This window comes from Martes martes (assembly GCF_963455335.1).
Source record: "Martes martes genome assembly, chromosome: 8".
Lineage (NCBI taxonomy): Eukaryota > Metazoa > Chordata > Mammalia > Carnivora > Mustelidae > Martes > Martes martes.
In genome coordinates, this window is record NC_137895.1 from 86,984,569 (window position 1) to 87,011,204 (window position 26,636).

Genomic DNA, 26,636 nt, shown 5'->3' on the forward strand with positions numbered 1-26,636 from the left:
TGTATGAAATCTTTATGATACACACTTCAAATATCTTATAATTTTATTTGTCAACGGACGTCAACAAAGCTGAAAAGAAGGAGAGACAGCAGTGTGAACATACTATTCAGAGTTAGCAAATGAACGACAGAGAAAGGAATAGCTGAGACTTTGGGAAGGGGGTGGGCCTCAGCAAGAGGGTCTGGGGCTGGGCTCAGGTGCTTCTCCTTATAAGGTTTCTCTGCAGAATCCCATTTCTTTATTTCACTACCCTGCTTATTTGGAATTTTTTAAGAATTTTTTTTAGAATTTTTAGAATTTTTTTTCTGGAACGGTCACCTTATCCTTCCAAGTCCTCTGCAGCGGGCTCTGCCTTCCTCTGGATAGCTAGCCCTCATGTAGGTACCTAGAAGCCCACGAAGCAGCAGGTGGTACTTGTCTTGGAACCGGGTAAGGAAACAGAGCCTCTGATCGCCTGCCTCCCGGTTCACGCTCTTTCTCCCACCCCACAGCTCAGCCTCCCTCTCGAACACAGCCAGACATCTGTGTGGGTTTTACAGCTGGTAGGGGATTCTCCCAGATCGTTTGCCTTTAGGCAGAGAGTGTGGCAGAGAAAGAATGGTCAGCACCTGGCACAGGTGTGGAGATGAAGGCTCGTGTGCGGACGCTCCAAGTCCAAGCCCAGGACTCTTTCCCACAGTGGTGGGGCTGGTTTGGGGGACAAGTCGGAGCCTTGAGGGGGCCTGTGGGGAGGGACAGTGCAGAGGTCACTGGCTTGCTGGGGAGGGGGTGGTGCTGGAGCAGAGCCCCAGGCTGCCCCGTAGGCCAACTCACCCTGAGCCATTGTGTGGGCACCGCCCAGTCTCAGTCCTGCTGTCCTGACATGCTACCCCTTCCTTTAGGGCTTCCATCCTGGGATGAGTCATCCTGATGGCCCACGGGTAGGCGAGGAGCGGATGAACCCACCTAGGGGACATCCTGGAGGAGCTAGAGAGGAAGAGGAAGGTGACTCGGTGGCTCCAAGTCTGGCAATCCAGCCCCTGGCTGCCAGCCTCTTCCTGGAGGGCTGGGCGGGCTCTGGCTGCTGTGCCCTCCCCAGACCTTAGCACCAGCCATGTCGCCTTTCCACCGGAGCCGTGATGGACCGGCCGGGTGGGACCAGACCATTTTCTGAATTGTAGAACCAAACAAGTTGATAGAAGTCTGGGCACGACCTTCGGAAGTATCTGGTTTAAATCCCTCAGTGTCCAGAGGAAGAAACTGAGGCCCAGAGAGGTGATCCAGGCCCGAAACACAGGCCCCATGACCCCTGGTTTAGTGTTGTCTTTAAGACACGATTGATGGTGCTTCCGCTCAGAGCTGAAGGAGACCTGGAGAGGTTGCTTCTCCCTCCCCCTCCAGGCAAAACTCAGGCCGCGTCCAGCCCACAAAGCTCGCTCTGTCCTCTGTGTTGAATAAATGGACAAACGGAATTCACAGGTATCTGCCCAACTTCTCTCCTAAAGGAGACCCACGGTTCTTCTTCGTCCTCAGGTAGCAGAACCTTGTTCTACTGTTTCCATGTTTCTTGCATTTGAAAAATCCCTAGGTTGGCTGATCTAAATCTCCCACTCCGCAATTTAAATGAAGCAAAGCCCAGCTCACCCTCTCTGCTAATTCAGTGGCACCGGCCCCCTCCCCTTGCTTTTTCTTCCTACTCATCCTGGTGCAGAACCAGCTACATAATCTGTGGGGCCCAGTGCAAAATGCAAATGGAAGGCCCCTCATTCAAACATGATTAAGAATTTCAAAATGACAATGGCAGAGCATTAAGCCAAGCCTGTCCATCTGCTTGGGTCCAATACCTGTCCCACTGGCCCCGCCCTGGTGTCAAAAGCAGTGCTTGAACCTGATACTCACAGCTGGGCCTGAAAGCACAAATTGTCCAATCTGCTCCCATGCGGTACTCCACGTGACCTGCCTTCCACAGGTCAAAACCTCCTGGAAGTTCACCCCACGTGCCTCCCTAGGATCTCGAGGACCCTGTTTCACACACTGGGAAATTCTCCTGAATATGTAAATTCAGATCATAGCCCTTTTCAGCCTGTTTCCTCTTGTTCTGTCCTCACTGAATATGGGGAACAGCTGGTTTTCTGAGTAATTAATCTTGTACACTTGGACACAGTTTGTAATTCCTTTTTCCTTTCCTCATTGGGCTGAGTCTCCAGGGCTTTCTCCAACTCTGTATCCCTTCTCCGGTGCCTTCCCCCGGTTCTCTGGGTGCTCTAGAACCCATGAGGATCACAGGAAGTCTGAGAGAGCCCCAGTCGGAATCCAGGGGGCTCAGTGCTCTGGCGAGGTGGGAGGTTCCCCAGTTCCCCATGGGGCCCTGCATTCCTCCTTCAAACCCGACCCTCCTTCATCTGTTTCATGACCCCTTCCCAGATAAAGTTCCCCGTCCCTGCTGACTCTCACCAGCAACTCAGACCTAGCTGTGTCACTATTTAAGTGCTTGCTGTATGTCTCAAAATGAGTGCTTCCCTTGGGGGAGCCCCCACTTCCACCTCCCAGAACAGAGATCCATGGGCTGGGATTGGGAGAAGTTTATCAGAAGCCAGAGCGGGGCGGGGGGAGAGTGGGTATGAGAGATGGACGGGAGGCCACACTCCGAAGTGGCCGCTATAATCTGGAAGAGCAGATACGGTAATCCCATAGTACTTCCTATTGGCTGCAGGACACAGCTCTATCCTGACACTGAAATTTGGGTGTGCCTTGGTTCTGGAATTCACAATGCTCCCGGAGCTGTGAAGCAGCTGTGGGGTGAGGGCTGGGGAGGGTTTCAGCGGAGGAAGTGAGGTCAGTCAGCAGTTGATGGCTGGCTGAGCCTTTAGCTGATGTCCCCCCAGCCTCTGTTCCCAGGAGAGGGTGGGCGTCCCTGGCCCATTTTACACAATCTTCATAGAGGAAGACACCTTAGAGTTTCACTTCAGCTTCCAATACCTGCTCTTTCCGCTTTGCTCCAAGGCTACCTCCACCCCAGCTTTTTTTTTTTTTTTAAAGATTTTACTTATTTGACACAGAGAGAAAGAGAGAGATCCCAAGAAGGCAGAGAGGCAGGCAGAGAGAGAGGGGGAAGCAGGCTCCCTGCTGAGCACAGAGCGGGGGCTCCATCCCAGGACCCTGAGATCATGACTTGAGCGGAAAGCAGAGGCTTAACCCACTGAGCCACCCAGGTGCCCCTCCCCAGCTTTTTTATTTATTAATTTAACACGTTCTTTGATGCCAGCTAGCATTTTCACTCTGCACTAGGATAAGCATCATTGCCTTCATTTTCACGATGGCAATTGTGATCACGCCCATTTAGCAGACGGGGGAATGAGGTGTGGAGAGGTGTCACTTGTCTGAGGTTACACAACTAGTCTGGATTCCCAGACTTCAGGGTCTTTGTGGGTAAGGAGGAGGCTAGAAATGAAGTCCTGCCTTCAGGGTGCTCCCAGTGGTTGGAGCAAAGCAAGCCGATGATGTCAGTGTTCTGAGCCTCTGTAAAGGAATCTGGAGGAAGAGCAAGTCTCTCTCTGGGGGAGAAGCCATTCTGCTCCCCTCCCCAGAGCCTTGTCTGCCTTGTCCCATCAGTGTCCCCACATAGGTTCCAGTCCCCATCTCCATTTGGTGGGGTGAGGGGCCTGCCTGGAAGGGGGCAGTCCCAAGGCCGTTCCTAGCCTCTCCCTGTATCGGTCCAAGCCTTGTAGGGGGAGGCATCCTTGTCACTGAGCTGTGCTGTGGCTGGAGGGGCTCCACTGTTCTCACCACTGACCCAGAGCAGTCCCATGGGGCCTGTTTACCCTGCGCTGAGCCAGGGAGCCTGCGGAAGAGGGGAGTGAACAAGAGGGGGTGAAGGGGCAAGAGGGAGGAGGCTGAGGGATTTGGACCCAGTGGGGAGTCTTTGGGGGGGGGGGTAGGGGGCGGAGAGGGCGGGACTAAAATATTTCGGACCCTGCCAGCCCCAAACTCTGCCCGGGCTGCTTCGAGCCTTCTAGGCCCGGGACCAGAGACTTGAGGGTGGGAGGACAGGTACGTCCCCTCCCCTGCCCCCGTCTCCCCGTGGTCCTTCCCTCGGTGCCCCCCTTCCAGTCCCGGATTCCAGGCCGCCCCCTCCGCAGCTCAGAGCGCGAGGGGCCGCCTCCCCCTCCATCCCCTCCTCGGTTGGACCCTCAGATCGTGCCTCCAGCCTTGGCTCCTGGACCCACGGCTCCGGGCCTGGTCCCCACGAGACCCCCAGCCGCCCGAGTCCAAGGCCCGCCCCCTCGGAGAGGCGGATGTGGGAGGCTCGGGCCGGGACGCAGCCGCGATCCCAGGGCGGGGGGGTGGGGGGGCGGCCGCGGGGGGCGGCTGCCCTCGGGGTCTGGGAGCCGTGCGGGGGATGGTCCGGGCCCTGCGGCCCCAGCAAGGGGCGAGCAGGCGGCCCGTCGGCTAGTTGGGCAATAGGAAACGGTTTATTAGGAGGGAGTGGTGGAGCCGGGCCAGGCAGGAAGACGCTGGAATAAGAAACATTTTTGCTCCAGCCCCTTTCCCAGTCCCGGGAGGCCGCCGCGCCATCCGCGCCGAGGGAGCCCCTCCCGGGTCCCAGCGCCGTCCCGGGCCGCACACGACCCGCGCCGCCGTCCAGCGCTCGCCGGGCTACCGCGGCCTCCGCCGGGGAGGCGACGTGCCCGGCTCGCTGCCCGCAGGGCGGGCCCAGAGGTGAGTCCAGGTCCGCGGGCCGCCTGACCCCCGCCCCTCAACCCTGCAGAGGCCTTTCTTGGGGCAGATCCCAGAGAGCGTCTCAGAGAGGTCGCCGTAGGGTCAGTCCCGCTCCTCACTGGGGCGCGCTGCCCCTCACCTTCCCCGCACATCTGCCCGTGACCCCATCTGAGACTGGAACAGACTGGGCCGAAACCGGGCTGGGAATCAGAAAACTTCTGGCTCCTGGGGCTAGTCACTTCACTTCTGTGTTCCCCTAGCCTCATCTGTAAGTGGGCAGAAGGGATTCCTGCTCTTCTTCCCAGACGGGGGACCCCCGAGTCTGTCCAGGCAGCTGCCTTCACCTGGGAGGGAGTGTCTACTTCCTGAGCGTCCCCTGGAAGCCCACCTTTCCCGGTCCAGCCTCTACAGCTCTTGCATAAGGCACCTGCCACTGTAATTCCCTCGAAAAAACCTCACCTCCAAACCCTACACGGTCAGATAATCCCCATGCCATGGCCTTCCCTGGGGATCCAGGCCAGAGGCTTTCCCAATCTCCCTGCAGGCTGGGACCCCAGATTTTCAGCCGGCCCTGTAGGTCAGTGCTGTTAAGGGCATCTCTGGCCTGGCCACCCACCCCCTTTTCTTCTTGAAGGACAAGGGCATAGTGGACTGTAGCCCTTGGCCTCTCTATAGGAGGGGTTTCTGGATGAGTCAGGCTCGATCCTCTCTGATCCCTCTCTGCCCCATTTGCCCTGATCCCTCTCACCTCCCATCTCATTGGGTGGTAAAAATCGCTACCATTTATTGAATACCTACTACGTAGTCTTAGAGTACCTACTATGAGTACCTACTATGTAGTACCTACTATGTAGTACTATACACTGAGCTCCATTTCTCTCATGTCATCCTGGCCACAGTTTAGCAAGACAGGATTATTATGCCCATCCTCCTGAAAGGGAAAGAGTTTCGGACCTGCGTCACTTGTCCAAAGCCCCATGGATGGTGTAAATGGTGCTGTTGCACTTTGGGTGGCATTTATTAGGTGCTAACTGTATGTCATTTAGTTTTCTGCTAGATAAGTACAGCATACCTCTGAAATGAGCACTCTTCTTATTTTCATTTTTTTGTGTGTGGGGAAGCCTAAGCCTCAGAAAGTTGAAGTAACTTGCCCCACATCTCATAGCTCTAAGTGGCAGAGGCAGGATTTGAACCCAGAGGCAGGATTTGAACCCAGGCAGAGGCAGGATTTGAACCCCGACCCCTGTGCTGTCCGGTGCTGCCTGCGCTTTCTGTCTGGCCCTAAGATTCAGGCTTGATGCTCCATCACCCTGGCCGTGAAGGGCCAGGGAGATGATGCCGCTGAAAGTGCTGTGTGTATGGGAAGGGCAGCTAGTCTGTGCTGTTTGGCTAAGACCTGTTGACATGCGAAGCGAGGCTCTTCCAGCCCTGTGACAATTCCTAGAGTGTGCTGGGGAGAAGCAGAATGACAGCCACCTTCTGGGTGCACCCTGACTCTGGTTCTTCCACTTAAGACCAAGCCTACAGCAAGCAGATGATTTCTGTCTTCACATCTAAACAAACCCGCATCGGGCACTCGGCGATGACAACAGCTGTGTGCCATCTGTTACTGTCCGCAAACCCCGCTTGCTCTCTTTCCGCCTTTGAGGGACTCACTGAACACCAAGGAATTGGAGGCAGGAAATGTCCAAGGGAGTATTTATTCCTAGCAGCGTAAGTTGATCAGGACACAGGTGGTGATCGCAGACAAGAAACTTAGTGTTCCCGAGCCTCAGTTTCCCCCCTGGGTGGTTGCCAGGATTAAATGAGATTAACCATGAAAACTGAGTCCTTAGCCCATGGATAGTATTCAGAGACAGTCAATCTTATCAGGAAGGCTTTCATGGTGGTAAGTTAACATTTGAAATTAGCTTGGCACCTCAGATCTCTGCCCCCCAGCGGCGCTGCTTCTGTCCACAGATCGTCCAGCTTCGAAGTGGAGGGATGCCACCCGCCTCAGGGAGTCTGTGCTGGAGTCAGGTCTCCGGACAGATCAGCAGGGTCGCTGGGAGTTCAGACTGGTCCAGACACAGCACCCTCCTGTACCTCGCTCCATTCTGGGCCCGGCTAAAAGCTGGAGGGAGAGTCCCAGTTTTACTCCCCCATATCCCCGAGATTCAACCAGAGGCGGATTCTGCAAATGCTGCCAGGCCCTCCCTGCACCGTGGCTGAGCCTGGGAAGCAGGAGAACAAAGCCCTCACCCCGCCCTCCCTCTTCAGTGGCTCCTCCAGCTGGGGAGGGTGGGGGTGGGAGAGGGGAGGTGCCCTGGTGGGAGTGAATCTCTGCCCTCCGCACCCTGGTCCCTGACCCAGCAGGGCCCGCACAGCGAAATGAAAACGTGGCCCGGATTTAGCCCCGTGTAGGGCACATTTCTCAGGGGGTGGTACCCATGCCAACTGATGAGAATTACCTGGAGACCTTTTTAAAAATGCATGCTTCTTGCTGGTCCCAGATGGATTGAAGTCAGAATTTGGAAGGGGGGGGGGGATAAGGCCAAAGAATGTGCATTTCTAACGAAGCGATTCAAGCAATTCTAATGAGTAATAAAGTAGGTAAGGGGGGGTACACTGGGGCAAAGTCAGAGAAGTGGACGCATGGGTACAGGATCCGAAAAGGATGCCTGACTTCATCCTTCCAGTTATCCACCCTTTCTTTCCTACCCTATGCTTTCTCCTTAACTGCTCTCTGGGCAAGCAAAGGCTTCCACGGATGGCTTCCCCACCCCTACCCCAGGCGACAAATTCCGCTCCTCTGGAGCTCCTTCTCCAGCTACCAGTCCCACTGCTGGACAGAGTCCTCACTGCCTGCCCAGGGGTGGCGGGGGAAGTGGCAGGAGGTCAGGCAAGAGACTGGGGACACAGCTGCAGCAGCCCAAAGCTCTATTTCCTCCCCCAGCCCTGGGCCTCTGGGGCAGAGGAAGCCCAGGCAGGAAGGCCAGAGCTGCCACCAGCCAGAGAGGCCCACGAACCTCCCCCCCCCCACACACACACACCATCATGCCCTCAGGGCCTCAACACCATGGAGCTTCATTTGGTACCATTCTTAGACTATGGGCCTGCCAAAGCCCATGTGGCCAGACAGCCAGCCCTCCCAGCCTCCCTGGGTTATGCCAGAAGTCACTCCCACTCCCTCGTGTTAGCTGCTCCTGCCTGGGGATCCAGTCGCCAGGCACACATCCGCACCCTCGCCACCATTCAGAAAGTCCTTCTTGCTGTCTGACCTCAGTCCTTGCTGCAGTGTCAACCCTTATCCTCTTCTCAGCCTTTGAGAAATGAAGAAGGGGGTGACTTCTGGAGTACTAGATGGTTTGGGACCTGGGTTGGGGACTATCCTAGATCAGAATTACTTCCCTAACCCTCTCTACCACACTTCTGGAAAAGTTCAACCTTAACCAGCCATGGAAGGTCAAACATACAGTGCCTAAGTATGTTTCACTTCCCCTCCCACGTTCACTGGCCCTACCCCCACCCCTTCTCAGGACAGCAAGGAGAGAGAAGGGAGGGGGCCAGGGAATGGCTCAGAGCGGGTGTCTTAAAATCTGGTGAGGCGTAGAGGGGTCTCCTCGCACCTGGTGTGAGCCAGCGCTGTTCAAGATCTGTATGCTTGTTACAGCCCAGAGGGCTCAGACCCAGGCTGTCACCTGGATTGGGAGACAGAATGGAGGAAGCAGTGGCCTGGGAGTCTGAACACCTGGGGTGTACTCTTGTTACTGCCACTGACCTTGGACAAGTTTGACCTTAGACGAGTCTCCTGGGTTGTCTGAGGTTTAATCTCTATCTTTTCTAAAATAAGGAGCTGGGCTTTGTGGTTCCCAAGGTGTCACCCTAGAATTCTGTCATGGGGCGGTCCCAGCCCCAAGTGGCTCTTCCAGACCCTGTAGCCACCCCAGCCTGCCCTGAGAACACACCCGGAGCTCTCTACTGTGTGTGACTCCTGCCTGTTCTATCCAGACCCCAATCTAAACAATCTTGATTCCTGTTCCCAGCTTGGCGGGACCCTGAATGGCAGGAAGTGAAGACAGGAGCCTGTTTATGTTTGAGGCAGCCAGTGCTTGGGGGGGAGGGTGGGGGCACTGGGAAAGGGGTGGACAGGGAGGGGGTGGGCAGGAGCGGAGGACCGACGGGTGGGGGGGAATGCTGAAGAGAAGCTCCTTGCACCCTGGCCCCATGCCCTCTCTGCTCTCCAGTCTGAACTCAGAAGCAGGGGTAAAGAGCTGGGAGTCCCCCAAACTCTCTGTCACTTAAACATGGCTCCCCCACCCTCTACCCCTAACAGGATGGTTTCCATGGGGAAGTGAACCAGGACTTCCCCTGCAGGCCCCGCCCCAAAGCCAGACACAGGGAGTAGGGAGGAGGCCTCCCTGCCCCCCCAAAAAACTCCCAGTAATTTCCTCTGGGTGGGAGGGACCCACAGTCAGTGGCTGAAAACGCCGAGGGGATCACATTTCACAGACCTTACTTCACCCCCTCTCCTCTTCAAGGACCATGACCTTGGACCCCCCCAGGAGAGGCCTTCTGATGCTCCTGATGGCCTTGGGCCTGACCCAGGGTAAGTACTAGGGAAGCAGGTAGGGGACAGAGGCCAGAATGGGGAAAGAGCTGGCTGGGTTCAGCTCTTGCTGGGGCTGAATTTGAGGAGCTAGAGAGAGGGGCTACTTAGGAGCTTGGCTGGAGGGTGGGAGGCAGGCTTAGTTAGAGTAACCCCCTTGCTACCCCAGCCCTCCTTTGTGTCCTTCTGATGCAAACCCATGGGCTGATGCTCTACTGGCCTCCACATTGGGCACCTCTATCTGGGGGGTGCAGAGAGTGGGGACATTGACAGGAAGGGCCTGGGAGAGCACTCAGGGTTGGGGCTGGGGGCCAGAGCTGGGCCTAGAACCCAGAGGGAAGGTCCTAGGATCAGGGAGGGGACAGTAGCCTGGTTCTCATCATGTCAGAGGATAAGGTTCTAGAAGGAAGGATAATCTAAGGATGGGAGTAAAGGAGAAAGGCCTCACGGGTTGTGTTTGAGAGGCCAGAAGGGAGGGGCAACAGGACAGACACAGGTGTGAGGCCTGGCCTGGGAGTGGGGCCCAGAGTGGCTGAGCTTCCAGTGTGTCTCATAGGTGACCCCATGAAGCCCTCTCGGGGCCCGCTGGTCACCTGCACCTGTGAGAGCCCACAGTGCAGGGGCCCTACCTGCCAGGGGTTCTGGTGCACGGTCGTGCTGGTGCGGGAGGAGGGCCGGCAGCCCCAGGAGCACCGGGGCTGCGGGAGCCTGCATGAGGAGCTGTGCCGGGGACGCCCCACCGAGTTCGTCAACCACTACTGCTGCTACAGCTCCCTCTGCAACCACAACGTGTCCCTGGTCCTGGAGGGTACGTGCGGCCACCCCAGCCGGCCCTTCCCATCCTCTCTGACCCTTCCTCCCTGCCCTGCTCCCACCTCACACTCTGGCAAGGAGGGGTGGTGGGAGGAGGGGAGGCAGGACCCTGGGATCTGACTGGCAGAGTGGCCAGGTGGGGGAATCTGGCCTGGTGGTAGCTGGGCCTCCGTGTCCCCCCCTCCACCAGCCACCCAAATTCCTCCGGAGCAGCCGAAGGTAGATGGCCAGCTGCCTCTGATCCTGGGCCCCGTGCTGGCCTTGTTGGCCCTGGGGGCCCTGGGGGCCCTGGGCCTGTGGCATGTCCGGCGGAGGCAGGAGAAGCAGCGGGCCCTGCACAGCGAGCTGGGCGAGTCCAGCCTCATCCTGAAGGCATCCGAGCAGGGGGACAGCATGCTGGGGGTATGGGCTTGGGAGAACCTGGCATGCGGGTTGGGGAGGCGGGGAGACAGGTGCCACAGAACCAAAGGGGGTGCCGAGGGACAGGTAACCAAGAAAGGTGCAATCGCAGACACTCAGAGATCTGGGGGGTGGGGGTTGCTGGGCGAGTGAGGAGCACATGAGGACAGTATTGGGTCCCAGCTTAAGGAGGAAGAAATGGCCTGGGCCAGGTGGTGCAGCCTGTCAGTGGCCTGTCCGTATCCCTCAGGATCTCCTGGACAGTGACTGCACCACGGGCAGTGGCTCAGGACTCCCCTTCCTGGTGCAAAGGACAGTGGCACGGCAGGTGGCCCTCGTGGAGTGTGTAGGTGAGCCGTGGAGGGGAGGTGGGACCAAGGGCTCCTGTGAGCTTGCAGGAGTGAGCAAGCTCTTGGCCTCCGAGTCATAGGCAGGGCCAGGCCCCGAGTGGGAATTCTGCTGGGTAGGGAGTGGCCCGGAGATGGGTCAAGGCGAGACCTTCTGCAGATGCTGGGGTAGCCAGGCAAATGGGGCTGGGGCTGGACTAAGAGAAACAAACATCAGGATTTTGCAATTGGGGTCAGTGCAGCACCAAGATGGGGGTTTCTTCTGGGGTTCCCCATGCCCAAGGGCTGTGTGTGCCCATATGTGACCTCTACCATCCCTCCCACCTTTGGATCAGGCAAGGGTCGCTATGGCGAGGTGTGGCGTGGCCTGTGGCATGGTGAAAGCGTGGCCGTCAAGATCTTCTCTTCAAGGGATGAACAGTCCTGGTTCCGGGAGACTGAGATCTATAATACAGTGTTGCTCAGACACGACAACATCCTCGGTAAGTGGGGAATACTAAGCCAGATCCGGGGCTTTCAGCCCCCTGCCCTCAGGACTGGAGTCCCTGACCTAGTCAGGCCTGGCGACGCTGACCTAGTCCTGAAGGACACCCGTCGGCTCCTCAGCCCCTACCTCTGACTCCAGGTCCCTCTCTGACCTAAGCCAGACCAGCCTCCACCCCAGCCCCATCTTTGCCCTGACCATCTCTCCTCTGTCCCCAGCCCTGACCCTGACCCCGATCAGTCCAGCCTCCTTTCTCCCTTGCCCCTCGGCTGAGCCATCTATGGACCCTCTGCCCATAGGCTTTATCGCCTCGGACATGACCTCTCGCAACTCGAGCACACAGCTGTGGCTCATCACGCACTACCATGAGCACGGCTCGCTCTACGACTTTCTGCAGAGGCAGACGCTGGAGCCGCAGCTGGCCCTGAGGCTAGCTGTGTCAGCCGCCTGCGGCCTGGCTCACCTGCACGTGGAGATCTTTGGCACGCAGGGCAAGCCTGCCATTGCCCACCGAGACCTCAAAAGCCGCAACGTCCTGGTCAAGAGCAACCTGCAGTGCTGCATCGCTGACCTGGGTGAGCTGCTGGGCAGGGGCGGGCGCTGGCCAGGCGTGGGCTCGAGCACCCTCCCTCCCGCTTTGTCCTGTGTGTGTGTGTGTGTGTGTGTGTGTGTGTGTGTTGACAACGACGCTTCTGATCGGTGCTTTAAAATCTCCTGGCGAGTGGGTTGTCTATTTCACCTCTGCAAGAGCCCCGCGAGTTGCCTGGCGGCTTTGCAAGCCCAGACTCCTTCTGGCCTACTGCCTGGGCTCCAGCACTTGGGAGAAAGGGGCAGGGTACTAGGAACCTGGGTTGTCCCTCTGGCTTCACTTGACTGCATTGCTCCCCTCACCAGGCCTCGGGGTTCTGCTCTGTGAAATGGGCACAATAACGCCTGCCTTGCCGACTCACATCTCTCTGGGCACTTGGGCACCTAGCAGGAGGGCTACACAAGCCAAGCATGCCAGGGACAGGTGGGCCCGGGGGTGTGGTCTCCCAGCCGGCCTCCGGGCAGGTGTCTGTCTGCCTGCTGCTCCATGTCCCACCATCTCTCTCCATGCCCTCCTTGCCTCCTGCACCCCAGCTTCTGGGGCCACCCCGGAGTCTGGGGGCTCAGCTGAGTGGCAGGAGTGACAGGCCCGGTCCCCACAGGCCTGGCTGTGATGCACTCCCAGGGTAGTGATTACCTGGACATCGGGAACAACCCACGAGTGGGCACCAAGCGGTACATGGCCCCCGAGGTGCTGGAAGAACAGATCCGCACCGACTGCTTCGAGTCTTACAAGTGGACAGACATCTGGGCCTTTGGCCTGGTGCTATGGGAGATTGCCCGTCGGACCATTGTCAACGGTGAGGGCCTGCCCTGCGCAGGGTCGGGGAAGAGGCCTGGGGCAGATGGATAGACAGGGGGACAGGCAGGAGATAGGGGCCTCCTGCCACAGATGGTGTCCATGGTCTGAGGGCTCAACTGAGTGACCTTTTAAGGTGTGACTCTGGGAGTCTGCGAGTCTGGCTGTGAAAGCCTGGATAATAACAGAAATATCAGTAGCGGCTAACTTTTATTGAGCTTAAACATGTTATATCCATGTATTATCCTAGTATATTGTCCCCTGTTGGCAGGGGTGGTGTCACTTCGTGGTTAAGAGCGTGGGTTGGGAATCACACCGCCTGGGCTCCATTTCTGACCTTGCCACTGACCATGGGCAGGTTACTTAACCTCTCTGTGTCTCAGTTTCATTTGAAAAGGGGAATGAAGACAGCTCAAGTTGTTGAGATAATCCCAGGATAGTATCTGAAGCTATTCTGGGGCTCGGTAAATATTCGTGGCAATTTACTGTAGTAATGAATGCCTGACACAGTATCGTCCCCATTTCCCAGGTGAAGGTACTGACCTCAGTACCTTCAGAATTACAGAGGGCTGGAGGCAGCTCCGGGTCTGAAATCCAGGATGTCAGACTCTGGGGCTGTAGTTTCTTTGCTACAAAAATGCAGGATAGAATAGCGTCTACACTGCCTGCTTATCACTGCCTCATTATGACTGAGGGTGCCTGTGAATGGGCTGGGAAGCAGGTGGAGGGACCCTGTTCCTGCTGGCTGGGACAGGGGTAGCCCTGGGGCTGGTGCCTTCCCTGCCCTGGGGTGGATGAATATTGGGTGGTGGTCTGGACCAGGTTGGGGGAGGTTTGTCAGTCTCCATGGAGGCTGTCTATGGGGAGGGATTGCTGACTGTCCTGACAGGTTGGGGACAACCTCAGGATATGACTGGAGCTCTGCTCCTTGGGGACAGGGACCTTTTCATTTCCTGAGCATTTGCTAGTAGCCACCCCCAGGCCAGGCTTCATTTCCCCTTAGCATTGACAGCTGGAGGGCAGAGTGTAACCAACCAGTCCCTCTGGGAGACTCTCGAAGGGCTCAGATTCCTGTCCCTTCAGGTGTGAACTCCTAGGCTAACATTGGCTGGGGCAGGGGGCACCTGGAAGGAGCCAAGGCCCCTTGGACGAGGCTGCGTGTGGAAAGAGAGGGCTGGCCTGGCCAGGGCTGATGGGGGAGGCTGACTGCAGGCTCCTGGGGCGGAGGGAAGCTCTGTCAGCCCCACACAGATTCGTGGCGCATTATAAACACTGTAATCTGGTGTCAGCCCCGGCACTGATTAAAGGCCCATTAGACACACTCAGGCCTCTGTGCAGCGCTGATTAGGGCTCGAGCGGCACAGGGGCCGGCCTGGAAGCCGGCCATGGAGAGAACAGCTGGTGTAGGGCTCTTCTGAGGTTGTGACTGTGTGGCCATGGCCCCCCACCTCAGGCTGGGAAGCAGGGGCAGGAGGAGGGGTCTGGGGGGCCTTCTCTGGTTCTGGCCTCTTCTGCCTGAGCTGTCCGCAGCTCTGCAGGCAGCGTTTTCCAGAAGGTTCCTGCTAAGGGACGTTAGGGAGGAGCGGCACTGGCGACTGAGGGGGGCAGCGAGGCCTGTGCTGTCATTGACAGTGGGTGGCTGTTATGTGGACTTGGGTAAAGACCCCTTTCTCCCTGTGCCACATAGTCCCCCAGCAGTAGGCCAGCTCTCCTCCCGTGAGCAGAGCTCGGAGATCAAGAGCGTGGGCTTTGGTTAGAGCGTCTGGGCTCACTTAAATCCATCACTTACTTACGTGTGTGATTTTAGCCAAGTTTCTTCACCCCTCTGGCCTTGGTTCCATTGTTCATAAAGTGGAGCTAATGGTATGACTTACCTCACAGGATTGTTGTGAGGATTTAATGCTGTGAAGTTAGGACAGGGCACCGCACAGCGTACATGGCCAGTAAATGTGTTTTGTTTTTGTTTTTAAAGATTTTATTTATTTATTTGACAGAAAGAGACACAGCGAGAGAAGGAACACAAGCAGGGGGAGTGGGAGAGGGAGAAGCAGGCTTCCCGCTGAGCAGGGAGCCCAATGTGGGGCTTGATCCCAGGATCCTGGGATCAGGACCTGAGCCGAAGGCAGATGCTTAATGACTGAGCCACCCAGGCGTCCCCAGTAAACGTTTTATCAGATATCTGGGAGAGTAGGGACCTGGGAGCAGTGCCTGGGCCCTGGGTGGGAGGCAGCCACGGAGAGACTATAATGAGGTCCAGCCTAAGAATCTGATGAGATGAGTTTAAGCCTGGACTCTGCCCTTACTAGTGGTGTAACCTTGGGCTTACCTTCCCTGAGCATCAGTCTCTTCATCTGTAAGCTAGAGGTAACAATAATACCCAGGGGGTTGTGGCAAAGATGAAGAAGGGGGAGCACGAAAGTATTTATAGCACAGTGGCTAACATCTTCTGGTGAGTGCAAGTTCAACAGCCATAGTTCTTTTTTTTTTTTTTTAAAGATTTTATTTATTTATTTGACAGAGAGACAGAGAGATCACAAGTAGGCAGAGAGGCAGGAGGGGGAGGGGGCAGGGAAGCAGGCTCCCCGCTGAGCAGAGAGCCCGATGCGGGGCTTGATCCCAGGACCCTGAGATCATGACCTGAGCCGAAGGCAGAGGCTTAACCCACTGAGCCAAAGGCAGAGGCTTAACCCACTGAGCCACCCAGGTGCACCATCAATAGCCATAATTCTTACTATTTGTAAACATATTGATTATATTTTAGAGGCCCTTTCAGGGTTAGCGTGGGTCAGATAGCTGGTTTTCTGGAACTTGGGACAGAAGGTGGGCAGGGCTCTCCTTGGGGTGGCATGGAGCCTTCCTGGGGAGCCAAGTGACAGTCCCATCCCCCCTCCATCCTCAGGCATTGTGGAGGACTACAGGCCACCCTTCTATGATGTGGTGCCCAATGACCCCAGCTTTGAGGACATGAAGAAGGTGGTGTGTGTTGATCAGCAGACCCCCACCATCCCCAACCGGCTGGCTGCTGACCCGGTGAGGCCTCGGTGGGGACCGGGGTGGCACGGGGTGGTGGCTCACAGCTGGGAGTTCTGGCCCCGGGAGCATGTGCCTGAGGTCTTTGCCTCCCCTGGAGAGGTTCCAGAGGATAGAGTCCAGGGTCCCTCTCTGGGGACACCCTCCCCCATCCCTGGCCTGTGGACCCCTGAGATTTGGGTTATGCTGGGATGTTCAAAACCTTCCCTCTGGCCCGAAAAGTCGGAGTCTCTCAGCTGCATTTCTTGCTATGAACTTTCATTGTTGCTCTTTGTTTTTGTTTTTTTTTTTTCTCAAAACCCTCCACATGCATACGTAAGACACATACACGTGTGTACATAAACACATACAGGCACACACATGCTTCTACACAAACATATCCTCATGGATACATATGTGGCGTGCACAGACATGCCAGACAAAGAGCATGTCTCCCACGCCTCCTCACTTCCCTGTTATCTGTCGCTGGGCTGGCTGACAATAAGCGCTCAATCAATGTTTCTGGAAAGAGCAAATGTACATGGATACACACATAGGTGCACAGACACATGTATGTTTCTGTATAACATGCATATCCATAAAAAGCCACATATATGCACTGCTCTGCATACACACACACACACACACACACACACTCCCTGTCAGGGGGCAGCTTGAGTTCTGAGGTTGGCTCACCCTGGGGCCACTGAGCTCCCTGGGCTGGGTTCCTCCTCGGGCACTTCCCCAGTGGCCGCTGGGCCCAGCCGGGGCTGGTGGAAGTGCTGGGAGAGGCTGCCCTCCGCACAGGGGGTCTGGCTGCGGAGGGGCCCCTAAGCTTGCACATCTCCCCTTCCCTGGATCTTGGCGGAGATGGCGCGTGGGTATAAGGCATTCCACAGACCCTCCTCACAGAAGGGGGCCTGAGTGCACCTGAAGAGCTGGGTTGCAGCTGTCTTTCCGTCCTGCCTGCTGCCTTCCACCCGCTTCTCACTCCACCATCTTCCTCTTCTTCTATCTCTCTCTCTCCTCTCCTCCTTGCTTCCATTCTCCCCTCCCTTACCACACTGGCTTCCCTCTTTCCCTCCTCACCACTCTCTTCCTTTCTGTCCTGCTTCTGTCTCCCCATTTCTGGGCGTCCTCCTTGTCACCCTGTTTCCAGGTTCCCCTGACCCAGGTCTCTGCTTCCTCTCCTCTGTGTCTACCCTTCCCCCAAACAGGTCCTCTCAGGCCTGGCTCAGATGATGCGGGAGTGCTGGTATCCCAACCCCTCTGCCCGCCTCACTGCACTGCGAATCAAGAAGACACTGCAGAAACTGAGCAACGGTCTCGAGAAGCCCAAAGTGATTCACTAGCCACAGGCCTGAAGCCCGACTCCCCTCTGCCTGCAGTGCATGCGGGGCGGGGAGGCAGACAGTGGCCCAGGGGCGGCTGTGCCTGCCGGCTCATCCAGCCAAAAATACAGCTGGGCTGAAACCCGATCCCCCGCCGTCTAACCCGATCCCCCGCCGTCTGGCCTGCTCAAAGCAGCAGGCTCCCTGACGCCTGGCTCCCTCCTCACCCTCATGCCCCCGGTGCAGTCCCTACCACCCCCAGGACAGGATGTGAAAGAGGCCCCAGAGTCAGGGTGGCCAGGCCAGGGAATCCCAGTCTCGGGCCCAGAGCCCGGGCCTGCACTTTTCCCCCTGCCCTCGGTCAACCCCGCTGCCCCACCAGAGCTGCCAGGGTGACGCAGGGTTCTCTCTAGCCTTCAGGACACATCCTGCCTCTGGCATCAGCCCCACACCCACAGTCCATCATTTCCTCTCTGTGGGCTTGTCCGGGGCCTCTGTCTCCTGGACATGACCCCACCAGCCGAGCGCCAGCCGCCTGGGAGAGCTGGGGCCTCATCCTGGGCTCCTTCCCCATGCCCTTCCTAGCTCACTTCTTAGGGCGTTAAACCCAAGGAATCCTGCTGCAGGCGTGGCTGGGTCAGAGGACTGCGGAGAGGTAGTCTGTCAGATGGGGGAGGCCCAGGACCTTCAGAACAACGGGGAGACGCTAAAGCCAAGCACAGCTGGGGAAAGGCTCAGCTGGGAGTCAGGAGACCCATGTTCTGGTTCTGGGCAATTGCTCTACGGGACAAGAATGAAGTCTTCATGGTCTGGAACCTTTGTTTCCTCATCTACCTGTTGGAAGGTTCAGTCCTGATGTCCTTTGAGGTTTTGTCAGCTCTAGTTTTCTTTGACATTTCAGCCTGTGTCAGGGGTCAGTCAGTTCATCTGTTCCTTCTGCTCCTTTTGCCCCAGCCCTGGTAGTTTGCCTCAAGGTGGGGACTTAAAAATGACTTAATCTGAGGCCAGGAGTGCCTGAAAGGTCTCCTAGACAAATTCTACAAGCTCCAATTCCCGCTTTAACTCAAACCAGCGGCCATCCTTCGATTCAGACAGCCCTGGGCCTTTTGGCAGGCCACTCAACCCACTCTGTGGCTTAGCCTCTCTGTCCAGGGCTGAGAAAGACTGAGGGCTGGCTTCCTGCAGGGCCTCCAAGGCTCAGAAGACATTTGGCTCTAGCCAGTAAGCCTCCAGCACCCAGATTCCTGCTCTCCACTGGCCCCTGGCCCAGGCCCACAGCCTTGGCCAGGCCCCAGACAGTGTGTGTCTAGGAAGAACCTGGTGGCTGTGGCGAAACACATGGAAAGTTCAGCATTTGGCCGTGTCAAGGGTGTAGGTCCGTGCCATGAAGAGGTTATCCCAAACCCTGGGTGGGTGGATGGGCTGGAGGTTGGTGGATTGAAAGTAGAGCCTGAGGGTTGGGGGATGGGGCGCTCAGGCTAGGGACAAGGACAGTTCCAAGCTTGGAAGACCTAGCATCTCAGGCCTCAGGGCACAGTGGAAAAGGACCCTCAGTTTTCCACAGCAGGTGACAAAATCACAGCCTCCTCCCTCCTGCGGTGAATGACCCAGCACAACCTCCCCAGGCAGCCTGTGTGCTACTTCCGCCAGCCACAGTGGCACTTTCCCAGGCCTGTCTCCCCATGTTGTGCAAGGCCCACAGCACAACCAGGAAGTGAAACTGGGTGAAAACAGAAAGTGAGAGGGACCTGCTGGGTCCTCAGATGAGCTCGGGCACTTTCATGTCTTCTGGTCACTGGAACCCACCCAGCCCAGGAGCCAGTCCCCACCCACCCCCCATGCCAGATTTTTATCTCTGTTGGATTGGGGGAAGGGGAACAAAGCATCTCCTCCTGGGACTCCACAGCCAGAAATGGAAGGCCTCAGCTCCCCGTGAGGCTGGAAAGTCCCTGAGGGGGAGAATGTCTGAGGCAGGAGGTGGAGTGACAGGGGCCTCTCTGTTGGGAAAGAGTAGCTGGTGGCTAGGGAGGGAGGGAGGCCCTGGGGAGAGCAGTGTGCCTGGTGCTCCTGGTGCTCCTGTCTGAGGGTAGGAAGGTGTGACAGGGCCCAAATTACAGTCTGTCACCTGGGGATCTTGTGGGAGCACTTAGGTTGTGCTTAGCACATAGTAGGTCCTCAATAAACCGTGATTGAATCACCAGCTCCTGCTGAGTTTTCCCAGGCTGGTTGGTGCCTCTGTAGTGGCTTGACGCAGAGAAAACCTGAGGTGGCAGGGAAGGAGTGGGTCCCAGAGCATCATGACCGGTCTTTGCCCTTCGGGGACAAGTCACAGCTGGCACAGACCCCGCCGCACCGACCCTCACAGCGGCGCAAATCTCAGTTCCGTCCCTCAGCTGGGAGCAGCCGGCTCTCGCGGCGCCTGCCACACCGCCCTCTGCTGGCGGACGGCTGCCTAGCAGCCGCCTCCCGCCCCGCCCCTGCGCCGGGACCCGCTGGCCCTTCCCGGCACGGGACCGACTCCCGCGCGCTGGGCGCAGCGTGCGTGCGCTATGCCGGACCTCGGTTTGCAGGGACTGTCCCCTGAAAGACACACCTAGGAACGAGCTTTCTGCGTCTTTACGCAGGGGCAGCGTGGACCCGTCCACCTCATTTTCTCTGTTCATTCCCTTCCCAAATGCGGCCCCCACCTTGCCTGGAGTCAGCTCGCTCATCCCTAAAATGGGAAGGAGCTCACATCCTCCTCAGGGACCCATCTTGGCATCCTGCGCTTAGAAAGCACCTCCCCTACCCCTGGCCCCGGGAAACTGGGGGCCAGGAAGTGTCATAGGGGATAGAGGTACTGAAAGAAGCATAGAGGGTCTCTTCCGTCTGACTTTCCAGCCTTGAAAATTTGCGCCTTTGTATTTGAGGCCGTCTTAGGGAATCGCAGAAAAGGTACCCTAATTCTTTCTACCGCCGAGGACGGACACGACTCCCTACAGACCGCAAGTCGGCTTCATGCCTAGTGCCCATTAGAGTTTCCTGGGGCCTATATCCATGGACGCGCCGACCACGCCCCACCTCCCCCCCTCGCCCCCACCCCGTGCCCTCCTTCCCAGAGGAACCCTTAGACCAGCTTTGGGGAAAATAGACCGTTCCTGGCATCCCACAAAGGCAGCCTTTCTCCTCCCTGGTCCTTATTTCCACGCCCTGATGTCCATACTATGGTTGGACTTGGCTGGGTTCAGAGAAAGGAGAATCGACGCATTGCCCTCCAGGGTTAGAAGAGTCCCTGGGAGATCACCATGTCCCAGCCTCACTCTCCACTTAGAGCGTGGGGAAAGTGCCTGTCCATGGAAGAAGGAGACCCATTGGCTTCTTTGCAGTTTTGCCCTGCTTTCCTGGGACCCCAACCTCTAATTTTCTTACCGGTAACAGAGGGAGAGGATCATCTGTGTAATGAGAACCCTCCCTAAGGGGTGATGAGTGTCTGTAATATGCCCAAGTGGGGGTGAAGGTGGTCTCCAGAGCATGAGCTTCGAAGCTGAGGACCACAGTTCCCCTGCCAAGGCCTCAAGGCACCCAGCCTTCTAAGGACGGTTCTCTCTCCTTCCGCCACAAACACCAAACTCCCTCAGTCCCACCCCACATCAGCCTTCAAAGAGGGTGTTCTGCTTCCCCCCAAACCTCCCTTGCATCAAGACTAACAGACCAAGATGTGGCCATCCTCATGTGTAAGAGACTCAGGCCTGGAGGTGGAGCAGAGGGGTGCACGTCCTGAGTCCAGCTTCCCCAGGCGGGGACCGATTCTATCTGTGCCGCCGTCACTCTAGGTGGGCGACTCTTGGAAGGAGCTGCTTCCACCAGGGCCACATTCAGTTTGCTAGAAATAGAGACAGAGGGCTTCTTGACTTTGCATATAATTTGCATAATGTCATAGACACACAGTCTATTTTCAGGCAGATTTCAGGTTAAAGTGTTGTCACTTGCTGCCCTGCAGGGTGTCACGTCTGGATGAGTCTCCTTTGTTCTTTCTCACCCACCCACTCTTACTGACCTAGATCCCAACTGCAGGAGCAAGTGTCGAGGTGAGGGGGAAGAGTGGGGTTGTCCAGGGAGAGACGAGGACAGGGCAAGAGGCACGCTGGAATTTCCCTGATGGGCAGAGGGTGAAGGAATGGGAAGCGAGGTAGCCTGCACTCTGTTCTTCAGAACTTTCCCGTCTCTCCCAACCAGGAGAACGGCCAGTTCCCATACTCTTGATTCAGGCTTCTGCCAGTTTGAAGAAAGACATCTCGATCAACCTGTTCCTCTGAGCCACCCATAAACCCTTGCTTGGCCCAGCTATCCCTCTTGGGTGTTTATTTTCAGCACTAAGATTTGATCTTCGTCTCCTGTGAAATCTGACCCACAGTCCGGCCCTCTCCTGGGAGTCCCATCTGGGAGACCAGGATCCCGGTCTGATGATCCGTGTTTTTAAAGCACCTGGCACATAGTAGGAGGTCAATCAGCGCTAGAGCTCCTCTCTTTCCCTCTGTCTAGAAGTCGGTGCCAAGCTCCTAATTGTCCCAGCCCTGGATGCCCTGCACAGCCACCATCCTCTGAGGGCTGGAGGCAGACACACTAGAAAGGCCAGTTGGGGTGACTGTCGCTAAGTTGTCTGTGACCTTGGCAGGTCATTTGGCCTCTCCTCAGCTAGAAAGGAGGGGTTTGGTGGGCTTTAGGGGCAAAAGCAATTCTTATTTCGTAGCTTGAGCTGTTCGGTGACTTGTCCTTGGTCACAGAGGGCTGGGGTGGAGCCCCGCCCTCCCACAAAACGTTCGGCCTCAGGGCCTGTCTGGTGCGCTGTCTCACTATGTAGACCCAAGGGTTTACCAGATACCAAGGCAAAAAGCCTTACCGCGTCCTGGGAATCATAAGGCCACTCGGTCAGGCTGGACAGCAGCAGTGCGCTACCCAGAATTCCCAGTCCCTGGCGTCCAGTCCCCCTGGACCTGCCTCGTCCCCTTAGGCAGGCGTTTCCTGTTGATAAGAAGCTCAGTCACAAACACTGATAAAGAGATGAAGAAAGGAAATTGACGGGCTTGGGTATAATGGGCATTTTGTCTGCCTTTTCTACCTTCTTCCTTCTCCCAGTACCCCTCCCCCACTGCTTCCCAGAACTGAGGGAAAAACATGCCCCCCACCTCCACTGTCGGCCTTATTTTGTAGTTTCCAGGAATTTGGCCTCACGGAGCCCGTAGAAGCAGAGCCTAGCTTGACCTGGTTGGGGGTGGGCTGGGGCGTGGGGGTCAGAGCTCAGTGGCAGGAAACACTGGGTGCTGTGAGGCCCCCAAGCGCAGGGAGAAGGGCAGTGGCAGCAGGAAAGAAGGACGGTCAGGCACAGGTTGCATCCGTGACCGTCCCTCTCCCTCCTCCCTGCAGAGGCCTGGCTCCAAGTAGTGGCTAGGTGGCTGCATAGTCTATAATTAGTGGATTTTCCATAATTTTAGTCTCAGGCTCATTACTGGAAAATCTCATTAATTTTGACTCCACTAATTTGGAACTTGTGATCCTTCAGGACAAGGAGCCGTACTGATCTTTAGAAAAACAAACACAGCAAAAAAGTTTGCAAAGCATCCTGTGCTGCCCTTCTTGGTTCTGGATTGTAAACTCAGCTGGACGAAGGCAGTTTTTCACAAGCAACACCCCCCCCCCCGCCCCCCCGCCATGTAGTTAGGATAACTCGCCACCAGGTGGGTGATGAGGTCTTACCGGCCAAGTAGGCTTTAAGTAGCCATTGCTCAGGGATAGAGGTGTTCTAAAGATCTCTACTTAATATCCCCCCCCCCCCCCCCCCGTCTTCCCCAGAGATGTAATTCCTTAATGAAACATGCGAACGTGAAGGAGTGGAATAGATGGGTCTCTGAATGGCCGGGATTTAAAAGAAAAACAAGAGCCATTTAGCCACTCGGTGACTTTCTCTTGAATTCCTGTTTCCAGTCCTGGTACCCACCTGACCAGGGTCTCCTGGCTTCGGTCCCTCGTATCTTTCGTTGCACTTCGGATGCTTGAGGAAGGAGCAGAGTAGTGAAGAGCAAAGGTCTTTATCCTAGTCAAGATTCCAGCTGGGTTTTCTGTTTAGTAATTCAACAGATTTATTCTTTTTTTTTTTTTTTAGATTTTATTTATTTATTTGACAGACAGAGATCACAAGTAGGCAGAGAGGCAGGCAGAGAGAGAGAGGAGGAAGCAGGCTCCCTGCTGAGCAGAGAGCCTGATGCGGGTCTTTTTTTTTTTTTAAAGTATGGTTTTTTTTTTTAAGATTTTATTTTTTATTTATTTGACAGACAGAGATCACAAGTAGGCAGAGAGGCAGGCAGAGAGAGAGGAGAAAGCAGGCTCTCCACGGAGCAGAGAGCCCGATGTGGGGCTCGATCCCAGGATCCTGGGATCATGACCTGAGCCGAAGGCAGAGGCTTTAACCCACTGAGCCACCCAGGCGCCCCCTGATGCAGGTCTTGATCCCAGGACTCTGGGATCATGACCTGAGCTGAAGGCAGAGGCTTTAACCCTGAGGCACCCAGGCACCCTCAACAGATTTATTCTTAATATAACTTTATTTATTAATTTTTAAGATTTATTTATTTGAGAGACAGAGAGGGAGAGAGAGAAAGAGAGAGAGCAAAGAGGGAGAGTGAGAGGGAGAAGCAGGATCTCTGCTGAGCAGAGAGCCCGATGTGGGGCTCGATCCCAGGACCTTGGGATCATGACCTGAGCCAAAGGCAGAGGCTTTAACCCACTGAGCCACCCAGGCGCCCCAAAAGGAGCATTTAAAAAAAAAAAAAGATTTTATTTATTTGATGGAGAGAGAGCACAAGCAGGGGGAGTGGCAAAGGGAGAAGGAGAAGCCAGTTCTCCACTGAGCAGGGAGCCCAACACAGAATTTGATTGCAGGACCCCAGGATCATGACCTGAAAGGAAGACAGACACTTAACTGACTGAGCCACCCAGGTGCCCCAAGAGTAGCATATTATATACACTATTCTACACCTTACTTTTTTTTTTCCTTTTTTTAAAAAAAGATTTTATTTATTTATTTGAAAGGGAGAGAGAGCAGAAGCAGGGGGAGCTGCAGACAGAAGGAGAAGTAGGATCCCCACTGAGCAGAGAACCTGAATGGGGGTCTCCATCCCAGGACCCTGAGATTATGACCTGAGCTGAAGACAGATGCTTAACCGGCTGAGCCACCCAGGCACCCCAACACCTTACTTTTTTCACTTAATATACTTTGGGGGTGCCTGGGTAGCTCAGTCAGTTAAGTGTTTGACTCTTGGTTTCAGCTGGGGTCATGATCATGATCTATGGGTTGTAGGGTCAATCCCCTCATGGGGCTCCATGCTCAGCTCAGAGTCTGCTTATCCCTCTCCCTCCCTCTCTGCTCCTCCCCCTGCTGGCTCACTCTCTCTCTCAAATAAATAAATAGAATCTTTAAATATTAGGGAAGAAAGGCTAGGTTGTTTAGATACTGTTGGGAATGCTAGATCATGGTTTTGAAAAAAAGTGTAGCTGGGTCTCTACTTTTGCATTCCATATAAAGATGGCCTCCAAATGGATTAAGGACCAAAATGTGAGAGCAAAACTGGAAGGCCAATAAAAGAAAATGGAAGAGGACATCCTTGTGACCTGGGGATGGGGCAATACTTAAATAAGACCCTAAAACACAAACTGCAAAACAAATAAATCATATAGATATATCAGTTCACCCTTCAACTCTACACCATAAATAAATTTTACATAAATAAATTCATAAACTTAAAAATAGATGGTAGACTGAAAGAAGATAGTTCCTTTTTTTTTTTTTTTTAGATTTTATTTATTTATTTGACAGAGAGATCACAAGTAGGCAGAGAGGCAGACAGAGAGAGGAGGAAGCAGGCTCCCTGCTGAGCAGAGAACCCGATGCGATGCCGGGCTCAATCCCAGGACCCTGAGATCATGACCTGAGCCTAAGGCAGAGGATTTAACCCACTGAGCCACCCAGGTGCCCCTGAAAGAAGATATCTGTAATCCCTAAAATTTTAGGGCATTAGTATCTACAACATATGAGAAACTCCTGCAAATCAACAAGACCCAATAAAAAACGGGCAAAGATGTGAAGAGTCAATCCTCTAAAAAAGAAGCCCAAAAGACCAACAATCTCGAAAGGAATTCTTTAATTCACTAGTGGTCCAAGAAATGCATGCTTAAATGACATAAAAACTAATATCCATCAAATTGGCAAAATCTGAAAAGGGGGTAGTGCCAAGTGTGGGCAAGGATGTGGGAAAATAAAAACTCTGTGTAATTCTTTTTTTTTTTTTAAAGATGTTATTTATTCAGGGGCGCCTGGGTGGCTCAGTGGGTTAACCCTCTGCCTTCAGTTCATGTCATGGTCTCAGGGTCCTGGGATCAAGCCCCACATTGGGCTCTCTGCACAGCATGGAGCCTGCTTCCCTCTCTAGCTGTCTGCCTCTCTGCCTACTTGTGATCTCTCTCTGTCGAATAACATCTTTAAAAAAAAAAGCTTTTAAAAAAAGATGTTTTTTGCTTTTTTTTTTTTTAAGATTTATTTATTTATTTGACAGACAGAGATCACAAGTAGGCAGAGAGGCAGGCAGAGAGAGAGGAGGATGTGGGGCTCAATCCCAGGACCCTGGGATCATGACCTGAGCCGAAGGCAGAGGCTTTAACCCACTGAGCCACCCAGGTGCCCCTGTTTTTTGCTTTTTAAAAAAAGATGTTATTTATTTATCTGAGAGAGAGAGAGAGAGAGTGTGTAAAAGCAGGGGGAGGGGCAAAGAGAGAAGCAAATGTGGGATTCGATTCCGGGATCCTGGGATCATGACTTGAGCCTAAGGCAGATGCTTAACCGACTGAGACACCCAGTCACCCCTTGCACAATTCTTGTACAAATGTAAAGTGGTATAGTCTTTTTAGCTTTACTTAGTGAAAGTGGGTGTGCCTATCCCATTTGACCTCAAGCGTGATAACTTTTCTGCACCCATATCTCGGCAGAGTTCTCAGACAAGTCCACAAAGGGACATGTGGGAGGGAGTTCAACACAGTGCTGCTTGTGGTAGGAGGGAGGGAGCCACCCTTCGTGTCCATGAATGGGGGAATAGCTAGGTAAAATGTTATAAATGAATATTTCAGAATATTATGTCATCCAATGAACCAGATATACATACAGCAACATGGATAGGTCTTAAAAAAATGCAGAACTGATTGACAAAAAGAGAACGAGAGTTAGCACAATGCCTTTTATATAAATTTCGAATGCATAAAAGAATGACCATATGATCCAGCAATCCTACCTACTTCTGGGTATATATCAAAGGAATTGAAATCAGGATCCCGAAGAGATCTCTGCATGCCCGTGTTCATTGCAGCATTATTCATGATAGCAAAGACATGGAAGCAACCTAAAGGTCCGTTGACAGACAAAGGGATAAAGAAAATGTGGTAGGGGTGCTTGGATGGCTCAGTTGGTTAAGTGTCTGCCTGCTTGTGATCTCTCTCTCTCTGTCAAATAAATAAATAAAATCTTAAAAAAAAAAAAAAAGAAAGAAAGAAAAGAAAA

The 26,636-nt window shown here is 54.9% G+C and overlaps 2 protein-coding genes across 3 annotated transcripts in view; both read left to right on the forward strand.

Moving 5' to 3' along the window:
• The window catches only part of ANKRD33 (ankyrin repeat domain 33), a gene marked incomplete at both ends in the record, with an annotated part of 14,798 nt that extends 10,096 nt beyond the window's left edge, over positions 1 to 4,702 (forward strand). Inside the window, 2 exons of the mRNA XM_080810259.1 lie at positions 4,103 to 4,276; positions 4,533 to 4,702. Of these exons, the coding sequence (XP_080666385.1) occupies positions 4,103 to 4,276; positions 4,533 to 4,702 (344 nt within the window). The remainder of the gene's footprint in view (positions 1 to 4,102; positions 4,277 to 4,532) is intronic.
• Positions 4,333 to 19,251, forward strand: ACVRL1 (activin A receptor like type 1). Of its 2 annotated transcripts, XM_080811891.1 has the most exons (10): positions 4,333 to 4,698; positions 9,219 to 9,286; positions 9,843 to 10,094; positions 10,290 to 10,501; positions 10,749 to 10,848; positions 11,181 to 11,327; positions 11,629 to 11,904; positions 12,520 to 12,717; positions 15,616 to 15,746; positions 16,943 to 19,251. In XM_080811891.1, the coding sequence occupies exons 2-10, from the start codon at positions 9,223 to 9,225 to the stop codon at positions 17,075 to 17,077; spliced, it is 1,515 nt and encodes a 504-aa protein (XP_080668017.1). In that variant the 5' UTR covers positions 4,333 to 4,698; positions 9,219 to 9,222; the 3' UTR covers positions 17,078 to 19,251. The 2 variants fall into 2 exon arrangements, with proteins under 2 accessions (XP_080668017.1, XP_080668018.1); XM_080811892.1 differs by lacking the exon at positions 4,333 to 4,698 and having other exon boundaries at positions 9,148 to 9,286.
• Positions 19,252 to 26,636: the final 7,385 nt, after the last annotated feature.

Bases quoted from the DNA above. Each gene is read 5' to 3' on its own strand.
- ACVRL1 (XM_080811891.1), top strand. From the start codon at position 9,223: ATGACCTTGGACCCCCCCAGGAGAGGCCTTCTGATGCTCCTGATGGCC. The intron at 11,905-12,519 runs GTGAGCTGCTGG...CGGTCCCCACAG, and splicing joins GTGCTGCATCGCTGACCTGG to GCCTGGCTGTGATGCACTCC. The intron at 15,747-16,942 runs GTGAGGCCTCGG...TCCCCCAAACAG, and splicing joins ACCGGCTGGCTGCTGACCCG to GTCCTCTCAGGCCTGGCTCA.